This window comes from Hemiscyllium ocellatum, chromosome 10, assembly GCF_020745735.1.
Source record: "Hemiscyllium ocellatum isolate sHemOce1 chromosome 10, sHemOce1.pat.X.cur, whole genome shotgun sequence".
In the NCBI taxonomy this organism is placed as follows: domain Eukaryota; kingdom Metazoa; phylum Chordata; class Chondrichthyes; order Orectolobiformes; family Hemiscylliidae; genus Hemiscyllium; species Hemiscyllium ocellatum.
The window spans coordinates 45,182,909-45,210,001 of record NC_083410.1 but is presented as its reverse complement, the minus strand read 5'-3'; the positions used below and the strand labels follow the sequence as shown (position 1 = coordinate 45,210,001).

The following is a 27,093-nucleotide window of genomic DNA, read 5'->3' as shown; positions in this document are numbered from 1 at the left end:
TGCTTCAACAGTGACATGATAAATTGAAATTATTTTCTGTCAGCACTAACCCTGATGAATTCCAAATAGGAATTTTAGTTGAGTTGGCATGGAGAGGGAACATCAAAGGTGCCGGGTGGCATGAAGGGTATGAACATAGTACATAGAACAGAGAACAGTACAGCACCGTACAGGCCATTTGGCCCTCGATGTTGTGCCAGCTTTTTATCCTACTCTAAGATAAGGCAAACTATATACCTTTCATTGTACTATCTTCCATGTGCCTATCCAAGAGTTACTTAAATGTCCCTAATGTATCTGACTCTATTACCACTGCTGGCAGTGAATTCCATGCACCCACTACTCTTTGTATAAAGAACCTACCTCTGACATCTCCCCTAAACCTTCCTCCAATTACCTTAAAATTATGACCCCTTGTGATAGACATTTCCATCATGGGAAAATGTCTCTGGCTATCCACTCTAGCTATGCCCCTCAACATCTTGTACATCTCAGTCAAGTCACCTCTCATCCTTCTTCGCTCCAATGAGAAAAGCACTAACTCCCTCAAGCTTTCTTCATAAGACATGCCCTCCGGTCCAGGCAGCATCCTGGTAAATTTCCTCTGCACCCCCTCTCTAAAGCTTCCACATCTGTCCTATGATAAGGCAATTAGAATTGAACACGGTATTCCAAGTGTAGTCTAACGATGGCTCTACAGAGCTGCAGCATAACCTCGCAGCTTTTAAAATCAATCCCCCTCTAATGTAAGCCAATGCACCATACGCCTTCTTAACAATCCTATCAATTTGGGTGGCAACCTTGAGGGATCTATGGACACGGACCCCAAGATCCCTCTGTTCCTCCACCTTGCCAAGAATCCTGCCTTTAACCCTTTATTATGAATTCAAATTTAACCTTCCAAAGTGAATGGCTTCACACTTTTCCAGGTTGAACTCCATCTGCCACTTATCAGCCCAGTTCTACATTCTGTTGAACCCTACAACAGCCCTCCACATTATCCACAACTCCACCAACCTTCGTGTCATCGGCAAACTTATTAACCCATCCTTCGACTTCCTCATCCAAGTCACTTATAAAAATCACAAAGAGCAGAGGTCCCAGAACCAATCCCTGCAGAACATCACTGGTCACCGAGCTCCAGGCTGAATACTTTGCATCTACCACCACCCTCTGCCTTCCCCTAAACCTTCCTCCAATTACCTTAAAATTATGCCCCCTTGTGATAGACATTTCCATCATGGAAAAATGTCTCTGGCTATCCAGTCTAGCTATGCCTCTCAACATCTTGTACATCTCAGCCTTCTGTGGGCCAGCCAATTCTGTACCCAGTCAACAGATTTCCCTGTGTCCCATGCCTCCTCACTTTCTGAATGAGCTCACCATGGGGAACCTTATCAAATGCCTTACTAAAATCCATGTACGCCATATCCACTGCTCTACCTTCATCAACATGTTTTGTCACATCCTCAAAAAATTCAATAAGGTTTGTGTGTTATGAACTGCCCTCACAAAGTCATGCTGACTATCTCTAATCAAACTATGGTTTTCCAAGAAATCATAAATCCTCTCTCTCAGAATCCTTTCCAACACTTTGCCCACTACAGACATAAGACTGACTGGTCTCTAATTCTAGGATTATCCCTATTCCCTTTCTTGAAGTATGGAAGAATACATTCCAACCAAAATGGGAAACAAATGTCGCTACAGTCACTTTATTGTGCACTACTATAGAACTGAGGTTATACATTTTGTGTGGTCCAAATTGTCATTAATATTCAATTAACTGACTGAACAAACAGACTAATACAGCACAAGTGTACTCGTGTATCAGCTTTCCCAGTTTAGAGGAAATAATCAATTTCACATATGCAGCCACTTTCAATCCTGTGACCATCCTAAAATTCAAAGGTCCTTTATTCTGATTATTTGATGTACAGCAGCATGGAATGATGCAGATAAATGTTTGATTTCTTGACATTACCATATTGGCTTCATTGTAAAGTGATCCTCTGTGTACTGTTATTTGAAGGGGAAAATGAATATAAGGTTGTCTGTTGAGAGATAGAGCTACCTTTTCCAATGTCCTAGTTATACAATGAACAGAGCAGAGGAAAAATGCTTCATGTACTTGGCAAGAATATTAATGAGTATATTATTAGAAAACAATAAGAACATTTAAGAAAGAGAGCTGGAGTAGACCATACAACCCACCAAACCTTTTCTCTCACTAAAAATGATCATGGTTGATTTCAGTCTCAATTCCATTTTTTTGGCTGCTCCTCATATCTTTTGATTCCTAGCAGACCAAACATCTGTTTTTCTCGTTTTAAACATATTCAAATATGTATAATCCAGAACACTCTTGCATTCAGAATTTGTAAGATTTATGGTCGTTTGAGTGAAGAAATTTCTTCTCATTCTAGTGCTAAATAATCACCCCTTGTCCTAAAGACTGTCCACAAATTGTAGATTCTCTTGCAACAGGAAATAGCTTCTTAATGTCTATCCTGTCAAGTTCATACAGAACTTCATCTATTTCAATGAAATTGCCTCTCATTCTTCTAAATCTCAGGCAACATAGGCCCAACATACTCAGTTTCTGATCACAGACAACCCTGTTTTCCCAGGAATCAATACAATGAACCTTTGTTCTACCGCCTCCAAACTGTATCTATTCTTCCTTACATACTGAGACAAAACGTTTTCGATATACTCAAGATGTGGTGTTTCCAAAGCCCTGTACAATTTTAGCAAGACTTCCTTATTATTGTACTCTAAACCCTTTGCAATAAAGGCCAACATTTCATTATTTGGAGATGCTGGTGTTGGACTGGGGTGTACAAAGTTACAAATCACACAACACCAGGTTATAGTCCAACAAGTTTAATTGGAAGCACTAGCTTTCAGAGTGCCGCTCCTTCATCAGGTGGTTGTCTTGATGAACCACCTGATGAAGGAGCGGTCCTCCAAAAGCTAGTGCTTCCAGTTAAACCTGTTGGACTATAACCTGGTGTTGTGTGATGTGCAACATTTCATTGGTTTTCTCATTGCTTGGTGTAATTGCTTGCTAACTTGGATGTGCTCATAAAAGGAACATAGCAAATCCCTTTTAACAGCAAGATTCAGAAACCTCAGCCATTTTTAAAAACGCTGCTTCTCCAACCTTATGAACAAGTGTATAACCTGACATATCCCCCCATTATACTCCATCTGGAATTTTGCTTCCACTCCTTGAGGAGTCTGCATTTCTTTGCACCAATAAGTGTCCTTCTCAGAGTTAATATTTCCATTTAGCTGTATATCATCAGAAAATTTAAATACATTACCCTTGCTTTCTTGATCCAAGTCATTAATGTAAATTCTAAATAACTGGTATGCCAGCACTGCACTAGTCAAAGCCTGCCAACTTGATTGCCAATTGCCCCATTTAACCCAACTCTGGTTCCAATCAATTAAACAAACCTCTATCCATACTAATATATTAACCTCACCTCCATTAGCCCTTTTCTTATGTGTTTATCTTTCATTTGTCAACTTATCAAATTCTTTTATCAAATGCATTTGGGACAGCACAGCGGCTTAGTGGCTAGCACTGCTGCCTCACAGCACCAGCAACCCAGGTTCAATTCCAGCCTTGGGCGACTGTCTGTGGGGAGTTTGCACATTCTCCTTGTGTCTGTGTGGGTTTCCTTCAGGTTCTCCAGTTTCCTCCCACAGTCCAAAGATGTGCAGGTTAGATGAATTGGCCATGCTAAATTGCCCATAGTGTTAGGTGCATTAGTCAGAGGGAAATGGGTCTCGGAGAGTTACTCTTCGGGGGTTTGGTGTGGACATATTGGGCCAGATGGCCTCTTTCCATATGGGAGAGAATCAAATCAAATAAACATACTAAATTGACTGATTTCCCCTTTATCAACGCTGCTAGTTACAGTCTCAAAAATTCTCAGTTTTGTCAAACAGAATTTTCCTTTCATAAAACCATGTTGGCTTTACCTGATTATAATTCTTTTAATTTTATTATAGTATTGCCAAGATTTCTAAATAATAGATCCTGGCAATTTCCCCAATAACTGATGTTTTCTCCCTCCCCTCTTCCCTGAACAACAGTGTTAATATAACTTCCAGTACTTGTTACAGAATGTTTCACACTTAACTGGAGATCCTTACAGCTTCAAAACAAAAATAAATACTTGTGTCTTACATATGGGATGCCTTTCAATTATATCCAGCATCACAACAGTAAGAGCCTATCACTCAGAGGACTCTAAACTTGGACGATGATCACCCTCTCACTTTTGTCTCCTGCACTGTTCCTGACACTCTGTCTTTTACTATTTTAAAGTTTACTCTTTTCTAGCCTCCAAAATCATATCATCATACAGCTACCATTTACTCCTATTATCATGTCAGAAATGTGTGTCATTTAATGTTGGCAGCATAATTTGTGCCAGGGCTTTTTCCTTGAGTAAATATCTCGTCACAAATGACTCCTATCTTCCTACTTCCTTTTGATTCTATAATCGACGGAGTATATATTCTGGCTTATTACAAAGAATTACAACAACCCTGCTGGGATTCTGGTGACATAACTGCTCCACGGGAGATAGAAACAGACAGCCGGTCCATGTTTGTCATGTCCCAAATGCTCTATGGAATTTAGTGGTCGCTGCATAAAAGGATGCATGATAGGCCACAATAACATATGTAAGAGATCAACAGTCTGATCTTTGAACATGACAAACAGGCCTCTGTTGCTGACAAGATTCCACCTAAAAGGATACTGTGCAAAGTAGGAGTTCATAGTTTAGATAGTTACATACTCATATAGAAAGAAGACTGGCCGTTGTCTGCCAGAAAACAGAGTATGCATAAATGCCTCTATTTCAGATTGGCAGCATGTAACCAATGGGATGCTGCAAAGGTCTATTCTGGACCTTCAATTCTTTCTAGTATTTACCAAGGACTTAAATAAGGGTATCAAAGACAAGACATGGTGGTTACATTTACAGACTACACAAGAACAGGTCAGAAAATATGTTGTGAAGGTGACATAATACAGAATGCTGGCCAATCTAGATAGGTTAAGTCCCCAGGCAGGTTGATAGGTTGAATATGACAGTTGGAGCATAATTTTGGAAAATATGAATATGTTCACTACTACAGGAAAGATAAATAAAACAGAGTGTTATTTAAATGGAGAATAACTGCAGAGTTCCAGAATGCAGAGAGATTTAAGTGTTCTCAAATATGAGTCACAACAAGTTAAGATGCAGCTACAATGATTAAAAAGGCTAATGGAAGATTATCCATTATTACAAGATGATTGAACACAAAAATTAGAATGTTATGCTGCAGTTATATGGGAGATGACTGAGAGCACATTTCACCTGTAGTTTGCAGTTTTAGTCTCTTTTGAGAACATGAATGTACTGAGGATAGTTCAGAAGAAGTTTATGAAATTGAAATTGCAAATATGGGACAGGATCTGTTTATTTTCACTGGAGTTTAAAGGAGTGAGGCATAACCTGTTAAATTATATAAGGTGTTGAATGATCGTAACAAAACAGATATGTAAAAGGCATTTCCTCTAGTCTGGAACGAGGGAGCAATGTATAAAAATGAGGAGTTGTTCTTTTTGAGGGCATGAATGAGGAGAAATGTATTTCTTTCAGAGGATTGTGTAACTTTGGAAGCTTGCCACAGAAAGCAATGGGCACAGGATTCTTGATGAAGGGCTTTTGCCCGAAATGTCGATTTTCTGCTCCTCAGATGCTGCCTGACCTGCTGTGCTTTTCCAGCACCAGTCTAATCTAGACAGGGTTATTGAATACTTTTAAGGCAGAGGTGAATTGATTTCTTTGTCAAACAAGAATCTAAAGTTATTGGGGGGAGGTGGGAATGTAGAATTCAGAACACCAACAGAACATCTGTTATCTTACTGAATGGTGGAACAGGTTTGAGTGGCTGAATGGTCTAACTCTGTTTCTAATTTGTGTGTTGGTATGGTCATTTTTCATGAAACTGAGATGCCCACATTTGTATTCCCTAATTTTCTTTTTGATGAACTTTAAGAGACCATGCAACCTTTCTCTTAAAATTTGCTCCATGCAGGAACAGTATCTTTTAATTGTTCAGATCAATCACTCGAGTGATTCAATAATATTAATTCACAATTTCAACAGGCAGATCATGTTAAGCCAATTTATTGCAAAGATTACATGCTTATTTATTCTTCACCTACAACTTAGTATCCAAGATGTTATAGCCTGATCTTCAAGAATAGAATCATGTTGAGGTTGTACAGGACATTGCTGAGGCCAATTCTAGAATACTGTGTCCAGTTCTGGTTGCCTAGTCATAGAAAGTGTTATGAAATTGTAGAGGTACTGTACATTTAAGGGTGTTGAAAAGCTAGCAAGGACAAAGTGCAGAGAGTCTGGAACAAGGTAACAATGCAACACTTGGTTGAAACAGATAGCAGCAGATGAGGTTGCCATGATACAAAAACAAATTCAAATTCTAGCCAATCAGTTTAATTTATGCCTCAAGATATGAAAATCCAATCAAATTTGAATTTAGTATTTTGATAATATTAAAACCAATGGGAATAATGTTTTGGGATATAAAAACAGACATTTTGAGCAGTTAGGGGGAGAACTGCCAAGTCAGCAACAAGTTGGTTTAACCAAGGACACACGTAAAGCTGAAATTATGAAGGAGTTACTCAAACACTTTGGTATGTCAGAGAAACAGACAAGTGCAAGAGAGGTAGAAAAACTTAAATTACAGCTGAGGAAAATGGAGTTAGAAGATTAAAAAGAGAGATAAGGTTCTTAGCTGAGCAAAAAGAGAAAGAATTTGAACTTGAGAAGTTGCAAGTTAGTCAGCAAACTCAAGTTAACATGATGAAGATTAAAAGAGAACATAGTGATATATATATATGTGTGTGTGTATATAATAAGTATGTCAAAACTCTGCCACATTTTGATGAGAAAGATGTTGAAGCCTTCTTTATTTCATTTGAAAAATTGGCTAGGCAGATGGAGTGGTCTGAGGATTTATAGGTAATGCTAGTTCAAACTAAACCGGTAGACAGAGGTAGTGAGGTATTTGCAGTGCTGTCAGATGAGGTGTCAAGAGATAATGAAGTGGTCAAACAGGCTATTTTAAGTGCTTATGAATTGGTACCAGAAGCATATAGACAGCAGTTCAGAATCATAAAGAAGGAAACAAGTCAGATTTATGTTGAGTTCAAAAGAATTAAACATAGTCATTTTGACAGATGGGTGTGTCCTTTAAAAATATATAGGACCTACGAGGCTCGAAGGGAGATTATTCTGCTGGAGAAGTTTAAAAACTTACTTCCAGGGATGGTAAAAATTCATGTGGAGGAACAGAAAGTTCAGGGAGTGAGAAGGGCAGCAAAATTAATAGATGAAAACGTGTTGGTGCATAAGGCAAGCTTCCGGCCAGAACTTTATCCTGTGAGGAATAGAAATTGGGAGATGTGGAGATTTTACACTCTGAAACAAAGAGTAGAGAACACTGGAAAGAATTTACCACAAAATAAAAAAGGAGCCCAAGAGGGTGGAAAAGAGGTGAAAAGCCTCAGGTATTTCTACTATGGTAAAGTGGGACACATATAGTCACAGAGCTGGTCATTAAAGAAGGGCACTGTGGGACCAGATGTAGTAAAGAAGCTAAGCCAGTGGCATTAGTGAAAGTAGTAACGGAAACCCCAAGAAGAGCTGAGGAGCTGCAGGAGAGTGCACAGCCTAGGCAGGTGCTGGATATGGAGTTAGTACCTGATTGACATAAAGAATTTGCCTCTGTGGGTAAAGTTTACTCAGAAAGACCAGGCGGAGCCAGGAAAGAAGTTATAATTTTGAGAGGTACAGGATCTAAGCAGTCGCTAATAGTAAGAGATGAGCAAATTTGCACTCTTTCTGATCTGTTACCCAAGAATTTGATAATTTGTGGGATAGATTAAAGAAAGTTAGCATTTCCCTATGTAAGATCAGGTTGGAGTGCCAACTCAAGACTGGAAAAGTTGCAGTGGGAGTGATTGCACGGTGTCAGTTCCAGGAATTCAATTTGTTGTTGGGAATGATTTAGCAGGGTCCAAAGTGGGAGTGACACCCCTTGTTGTGGAGAAACCCAAGGAAGACCAAGAAACTGAGGAGTTAAAACAGAACTATCCTGGTATTTTTCCAGACTATGTAGTAACCAGGTCCCACTATCATAAGTCACAGCATGAAATGAGAACTAAAGAGAAAGATGAAGTTAACGGTCATCCTGTTTGACGTAATGGTGCAGGAAAAACCGAAACAGGCAGATGGTCTGACAGAAGTATTTAGTCCTGAAAGGTTAAGGGACTTGCAACAGAAAGACAAGACAATGAAAGATATATACTTGGATGCATACTCCGAAAAGGAGGCAGAGAATATTCCTGAGGGTTATTACCTGAAAGATAGAATCCTAAGATGGAAATAGAGACCACGGCAGGTTAGTGCAGAGGAGAAATGGGCCAAAGTGCACAGATTGTGTTGCCGGTAGCATATGGACAGGAGGTGTTACGGGTAGCACATGAACTACTTATAGGAGGTCATCTAGGGGTACAAAAGACTCAGGCTAAGGTACAAAAATATTTTTATTGGTCTGGAATGCACAAGGATGTGGTTAACTTTTGCCGTATATGTCATGCATGCTGAATGGTAGATAAGGCAAGAGCATGGTGCTGGAAAAACACAGTCAGTCAGGCAGCATCCGAGAAACAGGAAAATCAACATTTCAGGCAAAAGCCCTTCATCAGGACTTCCCTTCATTCTTAATGCATATTCTGAATGAATTCCCTTCATTCCTGATGAAGGGCTTTTGCCTGAAACATCGATCTTCCTGCTCCTCGGATGCTGCCTAACTGGCAGTGCTTTTCCAGCACCACACTTTTGGCTCTAATCTCCAGCATCTCCAGTACTCACTTGTTGGTAAGCCACAGGCGGTAATAAAACCAGCACCTTTGTTGCCAATTCCTGTATTTGAACAATTCCTTTTCTAACTGATTATGTAGGTCCCCTCCCCAGAACTAAAATTGGCAACCAGTACTTGTTAACAAAAATGGATATGGCTACCAGATTTTCAGAGGCAATTCCATTTTGGAGTTTCAAGGCCAGAAAGGTGGTAGCTTTCTTCACATGGTATGGACTACCCAGAAGGATTCAGTTGTACCAAGGGTCAAATTTTACTGCTAGGCTGTTTAAAGACGTTTATGGATAGCTTAGGTATACAGCACTCTAAATCCAGTGCATATCATCCTGAATCCCAGGGAGCTTCAGAAAGGTGGCATCAGACCTTGAAGACCATGTTGAGAGCATACTATCAGGATCACCCGAATGATTGGGATAAAGGTATCCCATTCATATTGTTTGCCATTAGAGATTTGGAAAATCTACTTGGTTCAATCCCTTTGAGTTAATATTCAGGCATGAAATAAAAGGTCCTTTGAAATTAATTTTTTTAAAAATTGACAGGTACAAAGTCGGAGATCTCACACTTAGATTATATATCGGAAGAGAAGGAGAGATTAAATCAAATAGGTGAGTTAGCACCTCAAGAGGGCACAGCATAGAATGAAGCAGGTGGAAGATAAAAACCATGAGACTGGGATGCTTTCCCGAAGGGGTGACGTGTTACCAGTAAAGCCAGGGTTCGTGGTCTGTATCAAACTGAGAAAAAGTTGAGTCAGGTGAATTACCTTGTAAAGATGCCAGATAGGAAAAAAATGGTATCAGGTATGTCCTGTATACATGCTGAAACTATATTATACTAGAGAGAAAGAACTGGAGAAACAGGTGTTAGTTACTGCCACACAGAATCAAATCAAGATGGTGTGATTTTGATGTGCCTTAAAATAGATTTAAAAATGAAGAAGTCCTTGAGGGTTGGGAGAGGTTAGTAAACTATCTGCCCCAGGCACATAGAACACAGTTAAAAGGTTTGTTACTGCAGTATAAGGATATGTGTAAGAATTAGATGGGGAGGACTAATGTAGACATGAAGTAGGTGTAGGGAATAATGCTCCGATAAAACAACACCCCTATCATCTTAATCCTTTCAAAGCCTGGCAGGTCCAAATGGAGGTGGAGGCCATGCTCAACAAGGATGTCATTGAACCAAGCCAGAGCAAGTGGAGTTTGCCAATTGTCTTAGTTCCCAAGCTGGACTGGACTCAACGATTCTCCGTGGACTATCGAAAAGTCAACGCCATTTCAAAATCAGACTCATCTCCAATTCTGAGTTTGGAGAACTGTATCAGGAAAGTTGGACAAGCCAGTTACATCTCCAAGTTACTGGCAGGTACCTTTATCAAAGACGGCGAAAGAAATCTCTGAGTTTGTAACCCCAAATGGGCTATATCAATTTAAAGTGATACCCTTTGGAATGAAGAACGCACCTGCCACATTCCAAAGACTCATGAACAGAGTTGTGGTGGGGTTAATAAACTGTGCAGTCTATGTGGACAATGTAGTGATCTTTAATAAGTCCTGGAAAGATCACATTGTACAGTTGGCAAAGCTCTTTGAATGTCTACGAGAAGCACAACTGGTAATAAATTTAAACAAAACTGAATTTGCAAAAGCAGAGGTGATGTTCTTCGGACATAACATCGGTCATGAAACGTTGACCCCATGGAACGCAAAGACAAAAGCCATCAAAGAATTTCCACAACTAACCTTGAAGAAAGAGGTGCTTCGATTCTTGGGATTAAGCAGATTCTAAACTTTGACAGTGTCGTGGCACCCTTAACCAATTTGCTGAAGAAGAATACAAAGTTTCAGTGGACAGAGCAATGCCAGGAGGCATTCAACCGTTTGAAATCAATATTAACCATCAAACCAGTTTTAGCTACACCAAACTTTTCAAAACCTTTTAAAGTTGCCATCAATGCTGGTAACATAGGAATTGGAGCTATCCTGCTACAGGAAGATGATGATGGGATTGAACTGCCAGTTGGTTACCTTTCAAAGAAACTCGACATCCACCTGAAAAAATACTCCACAATCAAAAAAGAACTATTGAGTTTGGTGCTGGTCTTATAACATTTTAGTGCATATATCATGAACAATGTGTCGGAGAAGGTTGTGCACACGGATCACAATTATCTTGCATTCTTGGAATGCTTTAAAGACAAGAATATGCGACTATTTCATTGGAGTCTTATGTTACAGACTTCTAATTCACAACTTGTATATGTTGCAAGTAGTAAGAGTGTAATTGCAGATGGATTTAACTGGTAAAATATAGATAAGATTGATATCTATTCAATGTTATATTTATGTTGGAAGAAGTTAATATAAACTTAGATTAAAGTCATATGTATGTCATGATATTGTGCTTAAGCAGGAGAGAAAACAAAAAATGAAGCCATCTTTTCATTATGATGGTTCATTTTTTTTCTTAAGGGTGGAGGTGTTATGAAGGTGTAGAGTTACTGTCCCTTTAAGAGAGTTGAAAGCGAGCAAGGACAAAACAGAGAGAGTCTGGTACAAGGTAGCAATGTAACAATTGGCTGAAACAGCTAGCAGCACATGAGGGAGTGGTCTTTCTGGAATGCTGATAGGGGAGGGGAGGGAAATATATCCCTGGTGGTGGGGTCTGTTTGCATGTGGCGGAAATGACAAAGGATGACACGATATCTGGAGGTTGGTGGGGTGGTAGGTGAGGATCAGTGGGGTTCTGTCTGGTGGCGATTGGAGGAGTGGCGTTCAAGGGCGGAGGAGCGGGAAGTGGAGGCGATGCGGTGGAGAGCATCGCTGACCACATCCGGGGGGAAATTACGGTCTTTGAAGAAAGAGGCCATCTGAGTTGTTCAGTATTGGAATTGGTCCTCCTGGGAGCAAATACGGCGGAGGCGAAGGAATTGGGAATATGGGATGGCGTTTTTACAGGGAGCAGTGTGGGAGGAGGTGTAATCTAGGTAACTGTGGGAGTCGGTCGGCTTATAGTAAATGTCCATGTTGAGTCGGTCACCCGAGTTAGAAATGGAGAGGTCTAGGAAGGGGAGGGACGAGTCTGAGACAGTCCAGGTAAATTTGAGGTCGAGGCGGAAGGTGTTAGTAAAGTGGATGAACTGTTCAACATCCTCGTGGGAGGACCCCTTCTCCTGCCTCCAACACACCTCATCCATTTGGACACCCCATGCTGGCCTCTTACCCGCCCTCGATCTCTTTATAGCCAACTGCCGCCGTGACATTAACCGCCTCAACCTGTCAACCTGTCCACCCCTCTCACCCACTCCAACCTCTCACCCTCGCAACGTACAGCCCTCCACTCCCTCCGTTCCAACCCCAACCTCACTATCAAACCGGCAGACAAGGGAGGTGCGGTGATAGTTTAGCGCACCGATCTTTACATTGCTGAGGCTAAACGCCAGCTCGCGGACACCTCCTCTTACTGCCCCCTTGGCCATGACCCCACCTCCTACCGCCAAACCATCTCCTCCCAGACCATCCATAACCTCATCACATCAGGGAATCTCCCATCCACCACCTCCAACCTCATCGTCCCACAACCCCACACCGCCCATTTCTACCTCCTGCCCAAAATCCACAAACCTGACTGCCCCTGCTGACCCATTGTCTCAGCCTGCTCCTGCCCCACCGAACTCATCTCTGCATACCTCGACACGGTCCTGTCCCCCTTAGTCCAAGAACTCCCCACCTACGTTCGGGACACCATCTATACCCTCTACCTCCTCCATGATTTTCGCTTCCCCAGCCCCCAACGCCTTATCTTCACCATGGACATCCTGTTCCTGAACACCTCCATCCCCTCAAAGCCTCAAAGCCCTCTGCTTCTTCCTTTCCCACTGACCCAACCAGTACCCTTCCATTGACACCCTCCTTTGACTGACTGAACTGGTCCTCACTCTGAACAACTTCTCTTTCCAATCCTCCCACTTCCTCCAAACCAAAGGAGTAGCCATGGGCACCCATATGGGCCCCAGCTATGCCTGCCTCTTTGTCAGATATGTGGAACAGTCCATCTTCCACAGCTACACTGGCACCACTCCCCACCTTTTCCTCCACTACATCGATGACTGTATTGGCGCTACCTCGTGCTCCCAAGACGAGGTTGAACAGTTCATCCACTTTACTAACACCTCCCACCTTGACTTCAAATTTACCCGGACTTTCTCAGACGCCTCCCTCCCCTTCCTAGACCACTCCATTTCTATCTCAGGCGACCGAATCAACACGGACATTTACAATAAGCCAATCGATTCCCACAGTTACCTAAACTACACCTCCTCCCACCCTGCTCCCTGTAAAAATGCCACCCCATATTCCCAATTCCTTCACCTCAGTCGCATCTGCTTCCAGGAGGACCAATTCCAATACTGAACAACCCAGATGGCCTCTTTCTTCAAAGACCGCAATTTCCCCTCAGACATGGTTGACGACGCTCTCCACCACATCTCCTCAACTTCCTCCGCCCTTGAACCCCGCCCCTCCAATCACCACCAGGATTGAACCCCACTGGTCCTCACATACCACCCACCAACCTCCAGATACAGCGTATCATCCTTCATCATTTCTGTCACCTCCAAACACACCCCACCACCAAGGATATATTTCCCTCCCTTCCCCTATCAGCGTTCTGGAAAGACCACTCCCTCAGCGACTCCCTTGTCAGGTCCACACCTCCCACCAATCCAACGTCCACTCCCGGCACCTTCCCCTGCAACCGCAAGAAATGCAAAACAAGCGGCCACACTTACCCCCTCACTTCCCTCCAAGGCTCCAAGGGATCCTTCCATATCCATCACAAATTCAACTGCATCTCCACACACATCATTTACTGCATCCGCTGCACCTGATGTGGCCTCTTCTATATTGGGGAGACAGGCCGCCTACTTGCGGAACGTTTCAGAGAACACCTCTGGGACACCCGCACCAACCAAGCCAACCGCCCGTGGCTGAATATTTTAACTCTCACTCCCACTCCACCAAGGACATGCAGGTCCTTGGCCTCCTCCATCGCCAGACCATGGCAACACGACGCCTGAAGGAAGAGCGCCTCAACTTCCGCCTAGGAACCCTCCAACCACAAGGGATGAATGCAGATTTCTCCAGCTTCCTCATTTCCCCTCCCCCCACCTTATCTCAGTCCCAACCCTTGGACTCAGCACCGCCTTCTTGACCTGCAATCTTCTTCCCGACCTCTCCAGCCTATCACCCTCACCTTAATCTCCTTCCACCTATCGCATTCCCAACGCCCCTCCCCCAAGTCCCTCCTCCCTACCTTTTATCTTAGCCTGCTTGGCACACCTTCCTCATTCCTGAAGAAGGGCTCATGCCCGAAACGTCGATTCTCCTGCTCCTTGGATGCTGCTTGACCTGCTGCGCTTTTCCAGCAACACATTTTTCAGCTCTGATCTCCAGCATCTGCAGTCCTCACTTTATCATTTCTGAAAGGTACCTGTCTATAGGAAGCTTGCACAGCAGAACATCAAAAAGATGACAGAGGAAAATCTGTAGTGACCTCTGAGATAGCTCTTTGCCTGTCAATTTTTAACAGATTACAGCACAGGGTGAATCTTTTCTGTTTGGCTGGTTTAGATTAGCAGAGGGGTTTGCCCTCTGTCGTAACAAAATCATATTAGTAAGCTGGAGAAGGTTCAGAAGAGTTTTATCAGGATGTTGCTGGGTCTGGAAGGTTTGAGTTACAAAGAAAGGCTAGATAGACTGGGACTGTATTTTTCACAATAGTTTAGGGGGTTGAGAGGTGACCTTATAGAAGTTTACAAAATAATGAGAGATATAGATAGAGTTAATGGTAGATGTCTTTTCCATAGGATGGAGGATTTCCAAATTCGAGGGCCCATTCTTAAAGTGAGAGGAAAGAGATTTAGAAAATGACGTGAGGGGGAAATTCACAGGGGGTGGTTTACATGTTGAATGAACTTCTTCAGGAAGTGGTGGATGCAGGTACAATTGGAGTGCTTCAAAGACATTTGGATAAATACTTGGATAGCAAAGATTTAGAGGGCTATGTTCAGCATGAACTGGTTGGACCAAAGGGTCAGTTTCCAAGCTGTAGGGCTCTGTGACTTTAGACTGTAATATTAACTAAAATCAACTTATGTAATTCAATGGTAATTTCAGTCTTTGTACAAACTTACATTATCACCCTCTATGTGGTTCTCCTATACACACAGGATTTGTATGGATTGGCTATGGTGTCACATTGATCAGCAGGCACACCTGCAGACAAGACAAAAAAAAGGCAATTGCCAAATAATGAAGCATACACACTATTTTGCTTCCAGACAATCTACAATGTGCCAGAATTCACTACTCTGGCAGTTAAAACCTATTTAAGCAGCATGACTTCTCAAATCATAAATGAATTTAACCATCCAGTACAGCTCTAGAGGTGTCTGCACTGACCCCTCCTCCCATCTTTCTGGTATCCAATATGGGGGCTTTTACCACTTTAGCAACATCTAGAAACCTGTTCTAAGTGATAATAATTTGTCATGAAAAGAAATTCTTGGCATTGGGCCTAAACTAATTTATTCTGGTTTGAATGGCCATTGTGATGTAACTTTACAAATTTATCTTTATCTACATTATTTATAACCTTCTATACCTCGGTAAGTTCACTTTCAGAATGTCCATGTTCAAGACTTTTAAGTGTCACAGTCTTCTTTGATCACTAACCTTCAACACAAATGATCAGCTTTATGACTTTCCTTTGGACGCAGTACTAATTTGCTGCTGTCTAACTCACAATCAGGCTGAGGGTGGAGTTGTGATCATAGGGCAATTATAGATGATTTTTTTATTTTATTTCCATTATTCATTTTTATTTCCATTGATTATTAGATCACTATCATCTGTTTTGCACTCTCATGCAATGCTAAAATATTCCTCAAAGAGAGAAGCATGAGAGAATTGAGGGACAAGCAAATATCATGTAGGCAAGAAGCATAACACAAAACTTTGCTTACAACAAAATTGACTCCAGATTTAAGTGACCTATCTGCATTTGCAAAGTCAATACTTGGCTGGTTACAAATGTCAGAGTGAATGGGCTGATCTTCTTCATCACTGTCTTCCAGCTCTTCTACCACCTTCTCTTCTAACCCTGCCTGAACAGGTTGCAGTATTTGTGTAAAGAGTAAAAGAGAAGCTCAAAGTTCTGGATTGTGGTAGGGAAGTGGTACATGTTTACATCACCTGAAGTTTGTAATACCAAAATGATTATGCAATCGGGTGGAAATGGAAAATGAGGAGGATAAGTATGAACATTCCAGAACTGAGAGGTAGTTTCAGTCTCATCACTGTCTCATCCGCTGGCAGTGAGGTTATGCAATGTGTATATTCGCTATTTAGGTGCTGTCAATTCTAGATATGCTACACCTTTCTTTACAAAAACAAAGTCGCATGGCAGTGAATATGGTGAAATCTGCTTAGGTGATGTGAATGTCAGCACTGTAAGAGACATGAGATTTTGTACATTGAGCAGTGTAAGAGTGTAGGGTTTCCATTGTTAGGAAATGGCATTTGAAGATGCACACTGACCTTGATGATTTGTGTATGGTCATAGAAGTTGTTGCCCTAATGTGGCCAAATCCTTAGGTCTAGGTAGGGAAACTCACTGTGACAGCTATCAGGTTCCACTGACTTATTAATCGATACCTGGATGATTTCCTGAGCCCCTGTGAACAGAAGAATCGTCCCTCCTCTGCAGCACAACTTCCAATGCAGTGTCTGATAACCTTGGAACATTGTCTTTCTAATGTCCTGCACTGCCATTAGGGACTCTTCCCAATCCTGTTCCCGCCCAAACCTACCTTGCCATTAAGAAATACAAGGGAGAGGAGTGGTATTTGGATTTTTCTTTTAATTCATTCATCGAATGAGGGTTGTCTAGATCAGCACATTTTCTCTAGATGTTCTTGAGGCTAGGAAGAGGAAGGCCATCCTCTGATGTAGTCAGTCATTCAGGATCTCCAAATCCCTTTGAAGAATCACAGTGCTATCTTTCCCTACTCCGATATGTTCACATTACATCCTTGAACAAGCTAGCAGATTTGAAATATCAGTCTTTTAGAGGTGAGGTGGGCAGAAGGGATGAATGTCATTCTGGGAATGGCACACAATAAGATGAAAATCAGACTGAGAAACACCATAACAGCAGGGTAGGTCATTCATAAGAAGAGTTTGGCAGATGAGGGGAGAAAACTTGTTTGTTCTCATAGTGAAAGACACTCAAGAAATCTCCACACAATCAGAAATGAATTAGGTATTAAAACCAAAGATTCAGTTCAATATTTTATCTAAAGATCAGTTTTCACACTACAGAGGACATCCAAACGATATGGGCAGGAAGTATTTTGTTGGATAATTGAATGTTCAGATAATCAAATGCCAAGTAACACAGTTTAGCCAAGCATTAGGACCTTGCAATCTTGCCAGATATTCCAGTGCTGGCTAATTTGTGATTGTTCCAATGAATATCAGACACATTTTTACCTCAAGTCCAACATTTGTTGTTGCCTTCCTGAAACTGTAAAATAAGTGAAGTTAAAAATTAATAATGCATTTTTTACATCACACCAAGACTCAAACAACTAAGAAGCAACATCAGAAATAAAAAGTTAGTCAGAAAATCCACAGAACAACTCCATTACAATGTGATAGTGGACTGCTGCTCCAACAAAATGCAATACAAATTACACGAAGATTTCCTAAGGAGGGCCACATGAGAATAGAGTCCTCGCCTCCCCTTTACAAGGCCATTGACTTAAAAAGAGAAGAGGATATAGGTCTCTGATCTTTAAAGTTCTGTTGCTTTGGGACTAGGTACAGATCTGGTATACCCTCAACACTGGAGTCCATCAATCCAAACTGCAGTCCAAACCATAGGTGCACAAAAGGATTGTGAACCTAATAAGAACAAAGACTTGAATTAGTCCTTTTGAAAGGTTTTGTGGCAATCATATTTTTTTTAAAAAATCAGATCTGCAGGACCACCTTAAGGATTCTTCGAGAAAGGAGGAAGTCTAACAAAAATGCTCTTTTGACATTTTTGTTATAATGCCACGTCATTTCTTGTTACTTTTCAATACAGTGTTTGCTAAAGATTGTCCATTGTACATAGTTATAAACAGACTCATCTATACAACTGTTTATTTGTTTTAAGGATTGCTCAAAGGTAACTGGCATATTGTAGCTTTGTAGATGTTCCATACACTTTAGTATATTAACAAATGTGCTGGAGGGGTTACATTTTCAAGTAAATTTCATTACAAGACTTGCTCAACCATGAGCAATTTACACTGTACCTCTGAGATCTGTAGATGATCACTCTTGCAGCAATTTAGTTCTGTTTCACTATTTCAATCACTTCCAGTACATTTACAGGAGTGAAGTATCTAGTCAGCGATAACGTCACTGTTGTGAAAGTTAAAATCAGTTTATATATTGTTACCCTTGATAACGAGGATCAGTAATAATGAAATAGTTATGATCATATTCAGCCAAATATAAATTGCTTTAATTGTGCCTTACTACATGAATATTAGTGACTCATTAACGTTCATATGCAGAGCATTGGTTAGATATTACAACTTTATATACAGATACTTCCACACCCAGTAATTTTTTTTCTTTTCATGCTATATCAAGAACAAGAAATTATTAATAAAAGACCACACAATGAAAGGGAAAACTCCACAAATACAAAGACTTTGATTGTCAAAAGAATCAAATTAAAACAAAGCTGTATCTCACATCTGAAATGTGTTTCAAAATTGAGCACTACATTTTTAAAATGACATAACTCTAATATGAATATCATTTGAAGATCTATAAAAGTGTAAGAATATTTCAAGTGGAAGGTAAATGTTACTCAACCAATCATGATAAATTGGAAAATATCCTCCACTGGTCATCTTAAGTAGAAAACATCTGCCCAATTGATTTGACATATTCATGGAAAGCACTTAAATGATTATTTCTTAAATACTTAATCAAACCTTACCTTCCACTTACAGTGATTTCATTTTCTCCATAATATCTGCGCCTGAAGTTCACTGACATTTATCTGGTACGGTATTGGTCTCTCAGGTGAATTCTTACATGAGTAGCCTTGACAAATTCTTGTAGAGCTGGAGAATCACAAAATTCATTGTACCCAGGACGCCTGCTTGGTTCAGAAGCCGATATGTTGAAAGTCACATTTCCACCTGAGCATGGAGTGGTTTTGGTTAAAAATAAATGAATTTGAAAGGAAAGAAAAATATACTAATTCACACCTGAACAGAATGGAAATGTTTTCCTGAGCAGACAAATAAAACTTTACCTGAAATCACTAGTTTATATGAGCAATTCCATGAGCCTTTCACTGTAAATCATGCTGTATGTCGACTGGCATATAAGACAACCTTCAACCTCGTGCTTTTGCATATATGACCTCCCTTTTCAATCACTGCTCACAGACGGAGCCTGCCTCAATTTTGTAACCCACAAATACAAGTTTTACTTAACAATACCTTGCAACTGTGCACAAAGCACAAAACAAGTAACACAGACGGTTACAAAGGATCGTGGGACTTTAAGACACATCCATTTTTTGTCTCAAATGCAGATGGAATTTCAAAATGGTGACAACCCAAACCAACACTGGTGATTCAGTCTTAAACAAGACATTTAAGTGAACTCCGGTAATCACATATCCTTAGCCATTCATTTTTAAGAGATGTAGAAATCCAAATGCAACTCTGTTCAACTGCTTGAAGACCACTTACTCCCGGCTCTTTGGATGTTAAGATACCCTTTGCACTCTGTTCATGGCTGGACCTATACTAGTTTTCATTTGATTATTCTTTGCAAATCTCTGCAAACTCATCATCAGGTGACAGAAATTCATCTACCTAACGGGCATGAAAATTCACATAAATGCATGATGCCATCTTTAAAAGTTGTGAACTTATAAAATATATGGAAAAAGTAATTAACAAATAAACTTTACAAAGTAACATCATGTAATGAAATCTCACCCACTGTTCTGAAATGAACCAAGAATATGTTAACCCCCTACCCTCATTTAAATCCTTTTCGTAATTTCTCACATTTCCTGCTAACATTCCACTTGGTAATTGAAAATTGGGTAGAACACAGGATCACAGAACATTGGCACAGGAACAGGCTACTGAGTCCCTCATATCAGTAAGTCTATATAAGCATCTTGCCACATATCTTTAAATACCAGGTTGTCACAGATTGAATGATCTTCACTTAAAACCCATGATCAATATGTTTGTACGGAAAAAGCTGTGTCTCTTCTTATATTTGGAGTATGTATCTGAGGTATTTTTCCCAAGTGATCATTGCCATAATACTGTTGTATTTGCCACTTCTACCATTATGTGGTACTGGGCAATGTTGTTTGACGTAGTTCACTGCCACTAATCCTCCTTTATCTTAGGCCTATCTGGTGATCAGTTGTTATGCATATACATCATCATCTACAGTATCTACAGGAGAGGCACTGTTCTTAGATACTGTTAGGTACTTTGTGGGCGGCACGGTGGCACAGTGGTTAGCACTGCTGCCTCACAGCGCCAGAGACCCGGGTTCAATTCCCGACTCAGGCGACTGACTGTGTGGAGTTTGCACGTTCTCCCCGTGTCTGCGTGGGTTTCCTCCGGGTGCTCCGGTTTCCTCCCACAGTCCAAAGATGTGCAGGTCAGGTGAATTGGCCATGCTAAATTGCCCGTAATGTTAGGTAAGGGGTAATGTAGGGGTATGGGTGGGTTTCGCTTCGGCGGGTCAGTGTGGACTTGTTGGGCCGAAGGGCCTGTTTCCACACTGTAAGTCTAATCTAAAATAACAAGATCTTAGATAACTGTTGTTATGTGAGAGCAATATGTACAACAACATTAGATCAGGCATATTTACTGGGATCTTAGGGAGCTGGTGCAGATACATTTATTCTCTTCAAAAGTAGAACTTCTTGACATCACTCAAGAATCTTATACAACACCAGTAAAAGGGATAGACTAAATATAACATGGAAATTAACCTATTCAGGGCAATTACCTTTTAGAATAGTATTATGCTAAATACTTCAGTAGCAAGTTTCTGTGAATTTAAAATAGGACAGTTTTACTCTTGTATACTTACTCTGAAATACCATAATAGCTCACAGTCTCAAACACAAAGAATGCTCACAGACACAAAGAAGGGATGCAGATAAATGTGATGTACTGTTACCGGTAACAGTTAATACAATCTCTGGTTTATGATCCCTGGTCTCCCATTTGGCAGGCCTATGGTTTCTTGAAATGACTTGGCGCTTTAAAATTGCACCATCTGATCATCTTCTAGAGTAGAGCAATCACAGCAGACTGACACATTAAATTGTATAGTTAAACCTCTCGAAGGATGGTCGTTGGGTAAACTTAGATTAGAACAGAGTGCTTACGATGAGGGCTGCCCTTGAACTGAATGGCTTGCTAAACCACTTCAGAAGGTGATTAAGACAGTCACTGGGTCAAAATCCTGGAATTCCTCCCTAATGGCATTGTGAATTAACCTACGGCAGGTGGACTGCATCAGTTCAAGAAGGCAGCTCACCACCATCTTCTCAAGGGCAGCAAGGGATGGGCATTAAATACTGGTTGGCCAGCAATGCTCTTATCCCACAAATGAACAAAAAAATGTTAACAGTATTACTATGGGCCTGGAGCTACAAGTAGACCAGACCAGGTAAGAATTGCCAATTCCCTTCTCTAAATGTACATTAATGAACAGGTTGAGTTTTGATGACAATTGAAAATTGCAATATTACAATTACATGGTTAATTCTAGACTTATATTGAATTCAAACTTCAACAGCTGACATGGAGGAATTTGATCACAAGTCTCCAAAACTACTCCTGAATTCTGGGTTACTAGTCCACTCACATTACCATCATGTCACCACCTCCACTAAGGATTGTATTTATGTCCCATATACACCATTGGTGAGAAGCGTTCAGTGGTGTACATTCTCTTAGTTGTGAAGAAATATCAGTGAGCTGATGGTATATGAACTGCTTAGTGTATTAGCTCCTTTCATGTTTAATTTTGGGTCCTGGCAGATGTAAAAGATGCAGTACCACCGTGGTGTAAGTAGCACTTTAGTAATATCTACAATGAAATGACACGCTTACTTGAATAGGAAGCATCTGAGGGAGATACCTGGTATGCAGTCTGTGGTGGCAAACTTAAAATGCTAAGGGGCATGTAGCATTGTATAGACAGTACCACATACCCTGGCAGAGCTTATCACCTTGCAAAACTGGGACCAGGCTCCCTTGAGTTACCCACCAGCACTGACCTCCACAGCCACCACTGTCCAGGCTGCCTCAGCAGTCAAGATTTCTCTCATTGTCATTTCAAGCAAAAACAGTCCTCAAGCAGAACCCAAACGTTCCATTGTTGATCAAGCTCCACTTTTAGTCTGATAGAAACATTGTTACAGAAAACTATCCTGAACACACTCAGGAAATATGCTGTATTTCTGACATGAGCTTGTATGTATATCCCAATCTACATGAAAATTAAAATTCCCCATTAAAACCATGCTGCTTTTACCATTCACTGATATAATCCTCACATTAATATCTATGATACAAAAGTAGACAGAAATCATATAAACACACCAAGCAGAAGTAGGCTGCTTGAATCCCTCCACCATCCAATTACTTCATGCCTGATCGGATTATTCCACTTTACTGTCTGTATCTGATAACATTTGATATCTTTGCTTATCCACCTCTGTCTTAAAAATGTTTCAAGACTGCTTCTACTGATTTTTGGGGAATTCTAAGACTCATAACCTACTCTAATAAAAAAATTCTCCTCATGTCTGTCTTAAATAGATGACCCCCTATTTTAATCAGTGACCCTTTCTCCCATAAGAGGAAATATCATTTCCATATTTAACCCAAGACCCCTCAGAATCTTATGGATCAACCAGGTTGCTTCTTACTCTTTCAATTTCCAGCAGAGGCACACATATCCTGCAGGGGTCTCACAGCTGGTTGCAGGGGTGTCAGGGATTTCAATTGTAGAGGACAACTTAAGCTTTTCTCATGAAGCTCTGAGATTTCCTCTTCTGGCCTTGATCTTTTGCACAGTAAGCTGGCCTGGCAGAAAATTCACTGCTGCTTCCCATACAGACAACAGTGTTAAAGTTGCTGTTAGGTCCTGGTGACATCACTTAGCAAACAAAAAGAGTTGTTCCAATATTAGTTGAGTGGCATGCTCAGTTCCACGGATTCAAATCCCACATGTTCCAGCAGCTCCAGGGCAGGGAGAATGAGCTGAGCAATTTTAATTGCCTAGCAGCCCAGTTCCTTCTCAATTGAGTGGGTTAATGACACCACATGAATTTCTTTATCTCGTCTCAGAGACAGAAAACATTAGCCTTGTTTTGTTGCTCCAGTACAGTTCTTGCTCTTTGACTGACAGAAATTAACATGATGATGGATTGTTTATCTCAAGCAATAACATCAAATCAGGCACTGATAACACAGTCCTGGCAAAAAGACTCTGCAACTGTGACTACTTGGGCAGTATGCCACTGTTGCACAGAGAGCTGAGTTCACACTAAAGACAAGCCATCATCACTTCCTTGTGAAAGGAGTTTAAATGCCAGGAGCAACCATGAATAATCAAAGCCATTTTGCCAGTGGAAATGAAATAAGCAAAAATGCAAAACTGAGGCTTATCTAGCAAAGCCAAGTAATGCCTGGAGCAAACTGGACCAAAGGGGGAAATGAAAACTGAAAAAGAAAATGCAACAGCAACAACTTGCAGAAATACTTCTGATCTGCCAGGTGCATGGTGTAGTGGCTCAGCGTGCATCTTATTTTTAATTTGGGAGCTTTACGTCATGGTGGAGCCTAAGCTGACTGTGTGAATTTGGCTTGGGATGCTTTAATAAATTACTTAAATGTCAAAATAGTATTGCTTATGCCATTAGCACAGTTTAGCTTTTACTCTAAATCATCTGCTGAATAATCAAGCATGCTATGGCATATGCCTTAACCAAACACTTTGGGGATAACAAAACAAAGCAAAAATACAAATGAGAACAGCAACCAAATGATACCACACAGGAATTCTGAAATTATATTGGTGCAGTATCTGGTAAGCTCCACAAAAACATGCAAAGGTGAGTGGAGCACTCACCTTGCCTTGTTCCTGCTACTAGCAGATTTCTTACTGCTTTGGATTCAGGTGCAAAGAATCTGAGTGATTGTATTGAATTTCCCTCCACTAGGCTTGCATTGGTGTTTTATACTACAGGGTGGTCCTTTCATTTCTGAGACTGAGACATCCTTGTAGATCAGATTTTCAACCATTGCAGTACAAACACTGCTTTATTTCCTAAGAGAAGGTCAAGTTTCGCTCCTTCTCTGGTAAATACATTTACATATCGGTGAAGAAAATTATATTAAACATTTACATTCCTCACCATCCAAGCCCGTAACACTATGGAAGTCCCAGTCAATCTTTGGTAAATTAAAACCTCTTCCCGTTACAATACAATTATTTTTACATACATCTGAGATCGATATACACATTTTGCTCCTCAATTTCCCTCTGACTAATGGGGGCTTTTGTACAATCCCATCAAGGTGATCATCCCTTTCTTTTTTCTAAGTTCTACCTGCACAGCTTCTTTGGATGACCCTCAAGAATATTCTGTCTAAATGCAGTCATAATAATTTTCTTAATCAAAAACACACTCCCTCTCCTCTCTTGTCTCCCTTTCCATCTTTCCTATAGCATGTAAAACCTGGAATATTAAGCTGCCCATCCTACCCTTCCTTCAGCCAGGTCTCTGTAATACTATCATGCCCCACTCCCATACATGCCCTGAAGTCATCAGCCCTACCTGTAAGACCCCTTACATTGAAATAAACACAACTTAATCTTCACAGTTGCCTCATTCTCTGACTTGCTCTTGTCTACCTTTACAAAGTAACAAGGTCCTTATTGATTCAGAATCATGCTTATTTGTCTTCCTATTTTCACTGTTACATAGGGCCCCTCTACAACCACCTGCCCACCTTCTCCCCCCCACTCCCTCCCACACACAGTAACTTACAAGCTCAGACACTTTTTTGGTTGATGGGAGTTTCAGCTAAGTGCTTAATTTTTTTTGAATATTTTAAATATTTAATCTTTTTCTCTTGGATAGATTAAAATCTGTAGGGGTAAGGAAGAGTGGTTTTTAATATCTAACGTTCTTTTAAGAATTTCTTTTTAGGCTTATTGTCACTGAGGGCATCTAGGAGACAACAGAGTGTAATGGTTAGTAAATTTAGAGACATATTACACAGCAGGATCAGTCAGACAGTTATGACTGTCAAGAAAGGTCTGTAGCTATTCCTCTCTCAAACAGATGTTTTGTTTTGGGTATTGTTGAAGGGGATAGTCTCTCAGGGGGAAATATAAGTGTCAATCAGATCTTGGGCACTGAGAATGAATCTTATGCTAAGCTGGGTGAAGATTTAAGAGATAATTGTTATAGGGGGCTCTCCCATCAGGGGCACAGACAGTAAGTTCTGCAGCCGTGACCAGGAATTCAGCATAGTATGTTGCCTTCCTGGTGCCAGGGTAAAGGACGTCTCAAACACTTGAAGAATATTGTTAAAGGGGAGAGTGAGCAGCCGGAAGTTGTTAGTAAGAATGTCATAGTTAGGAAAAGAGTTGAGGCTTTGCTGACTAAATATCAGAGGTTAGAAAGAAGTTAGAAAGCAGAACCTCAAAAGGTTGTAGTCTCTGGTTTAATCCATATACTATGCTCTAATGACAGCAGAAATAAAAAGATTGGGCAGATAAATCAATAGCCAAAGAGATGGTGCAATGTACAAGAATTCAGAGTTTTGGATCATTGGGATATCTTCTGGGGAAGAAAAGACCTGTTCGAAAGGGATCCTTTTTTTTGCACTGCAAAGCGACCAATATCCTATGACTGTTGGAGATTGATGGTAAGTGAATGATGAGGACTAGTGCATTGAGGAGTGTGTGAGATGAGCAGCACAGTTAAAGGGGATATGTCACTTAAAGATATACCCATTGACACTTACTATTCCTGTGAAGTTCCTGAACTTTTTGTGGCACTGCATCCAGGTCTTTGGGGCTTCATTCCTCACATTATCTGCCAGCACAGTCCAGTTCCTTTGCCTTTGTAAAGTTTGTTTTAAAAAGGGCCTGTTATGGATAGATCACATCTTTCTTGCTTTTAGCTTTCACAAGGAAGGTAACCACTGCAGCATCGGAAAATCTTGGAGCAGAAAATCTTGTGGTAGGCAGAAGCAAACTATGTTGGCTGTTTGAGCAGTCTTGCTCTAGGGGGCATAGCCTAAACATGAGATTTAGACCAGTCAGGTGCAAAATCAGTAAGCACTTTGATGTAAAAAGGTTCTTTTTCTAAAAAATGCATCTGATATGAAATCAATTGTTAATTTCATACGTGTGATTCATGGATTTTTCTTAATTACAAGTATTAAGGTTTTTTTGACAAAAGCAGTTGTTTAGAGTTAGTTTGCAGATTGGTCACAGAATGGTGGAGAAGGTACAAGCTGTTAACTCGACTATTACTCTTTCTATTTTATAGCCAAACAAACATTACAACTAGTTCACAGCTCTCTATTGTATTCACTGAGCACTGGTAATGAAGAAATGTTCTGTGGCCCTTTATCTTTTTTACATCTGTGCTGAAGTACAACCTTCTTATTATCACACCCAATTTATCAGGCAATTTATTTAAGTAGGCAATGACATTAAGCAGCTTTATAAATTAAATGGAAAAGGGTAGAACATGACTAATATTGAATTTTTTAAAAATCAAGATAATGAGAACAGACAGATGTAAAGGACAGAGGTTAAATAAACTACTGAAAGAAAGAGGATTGTAGAAATATTGAAAAACAGATTTTTTTTAAAAATTCTCAATGATCAGCACTTTGCACGTTCTAATGTATTCATTGGAATAATCATCCCATCCTTCGCACATATG

The 27,093-nt window shown here is 40.6% G+C and overlaps 1 protein-coding gene across 1 annotated transcript in view; it reads right to left on the bottom strand.

The window, feature by feature from the left end:
- ush2a (Usher syndrome 2A (autosomal recessive, mild)) overlaps positions 1-27,093 on the bottom strand; it is a 985,309-nt gene that overhangs the window by 844,647 nt on the left and 113,569 nt on the right. Inside the window, 2 exon segments of the mRNA XM_060830996.1 lie at positions 16,016-16,152; positions 19,124-19,269. Coding sequence (XP_060686979.1) covers positions 16,016-16,152; positions 19,124-19,269 — 283 coding nt within the window.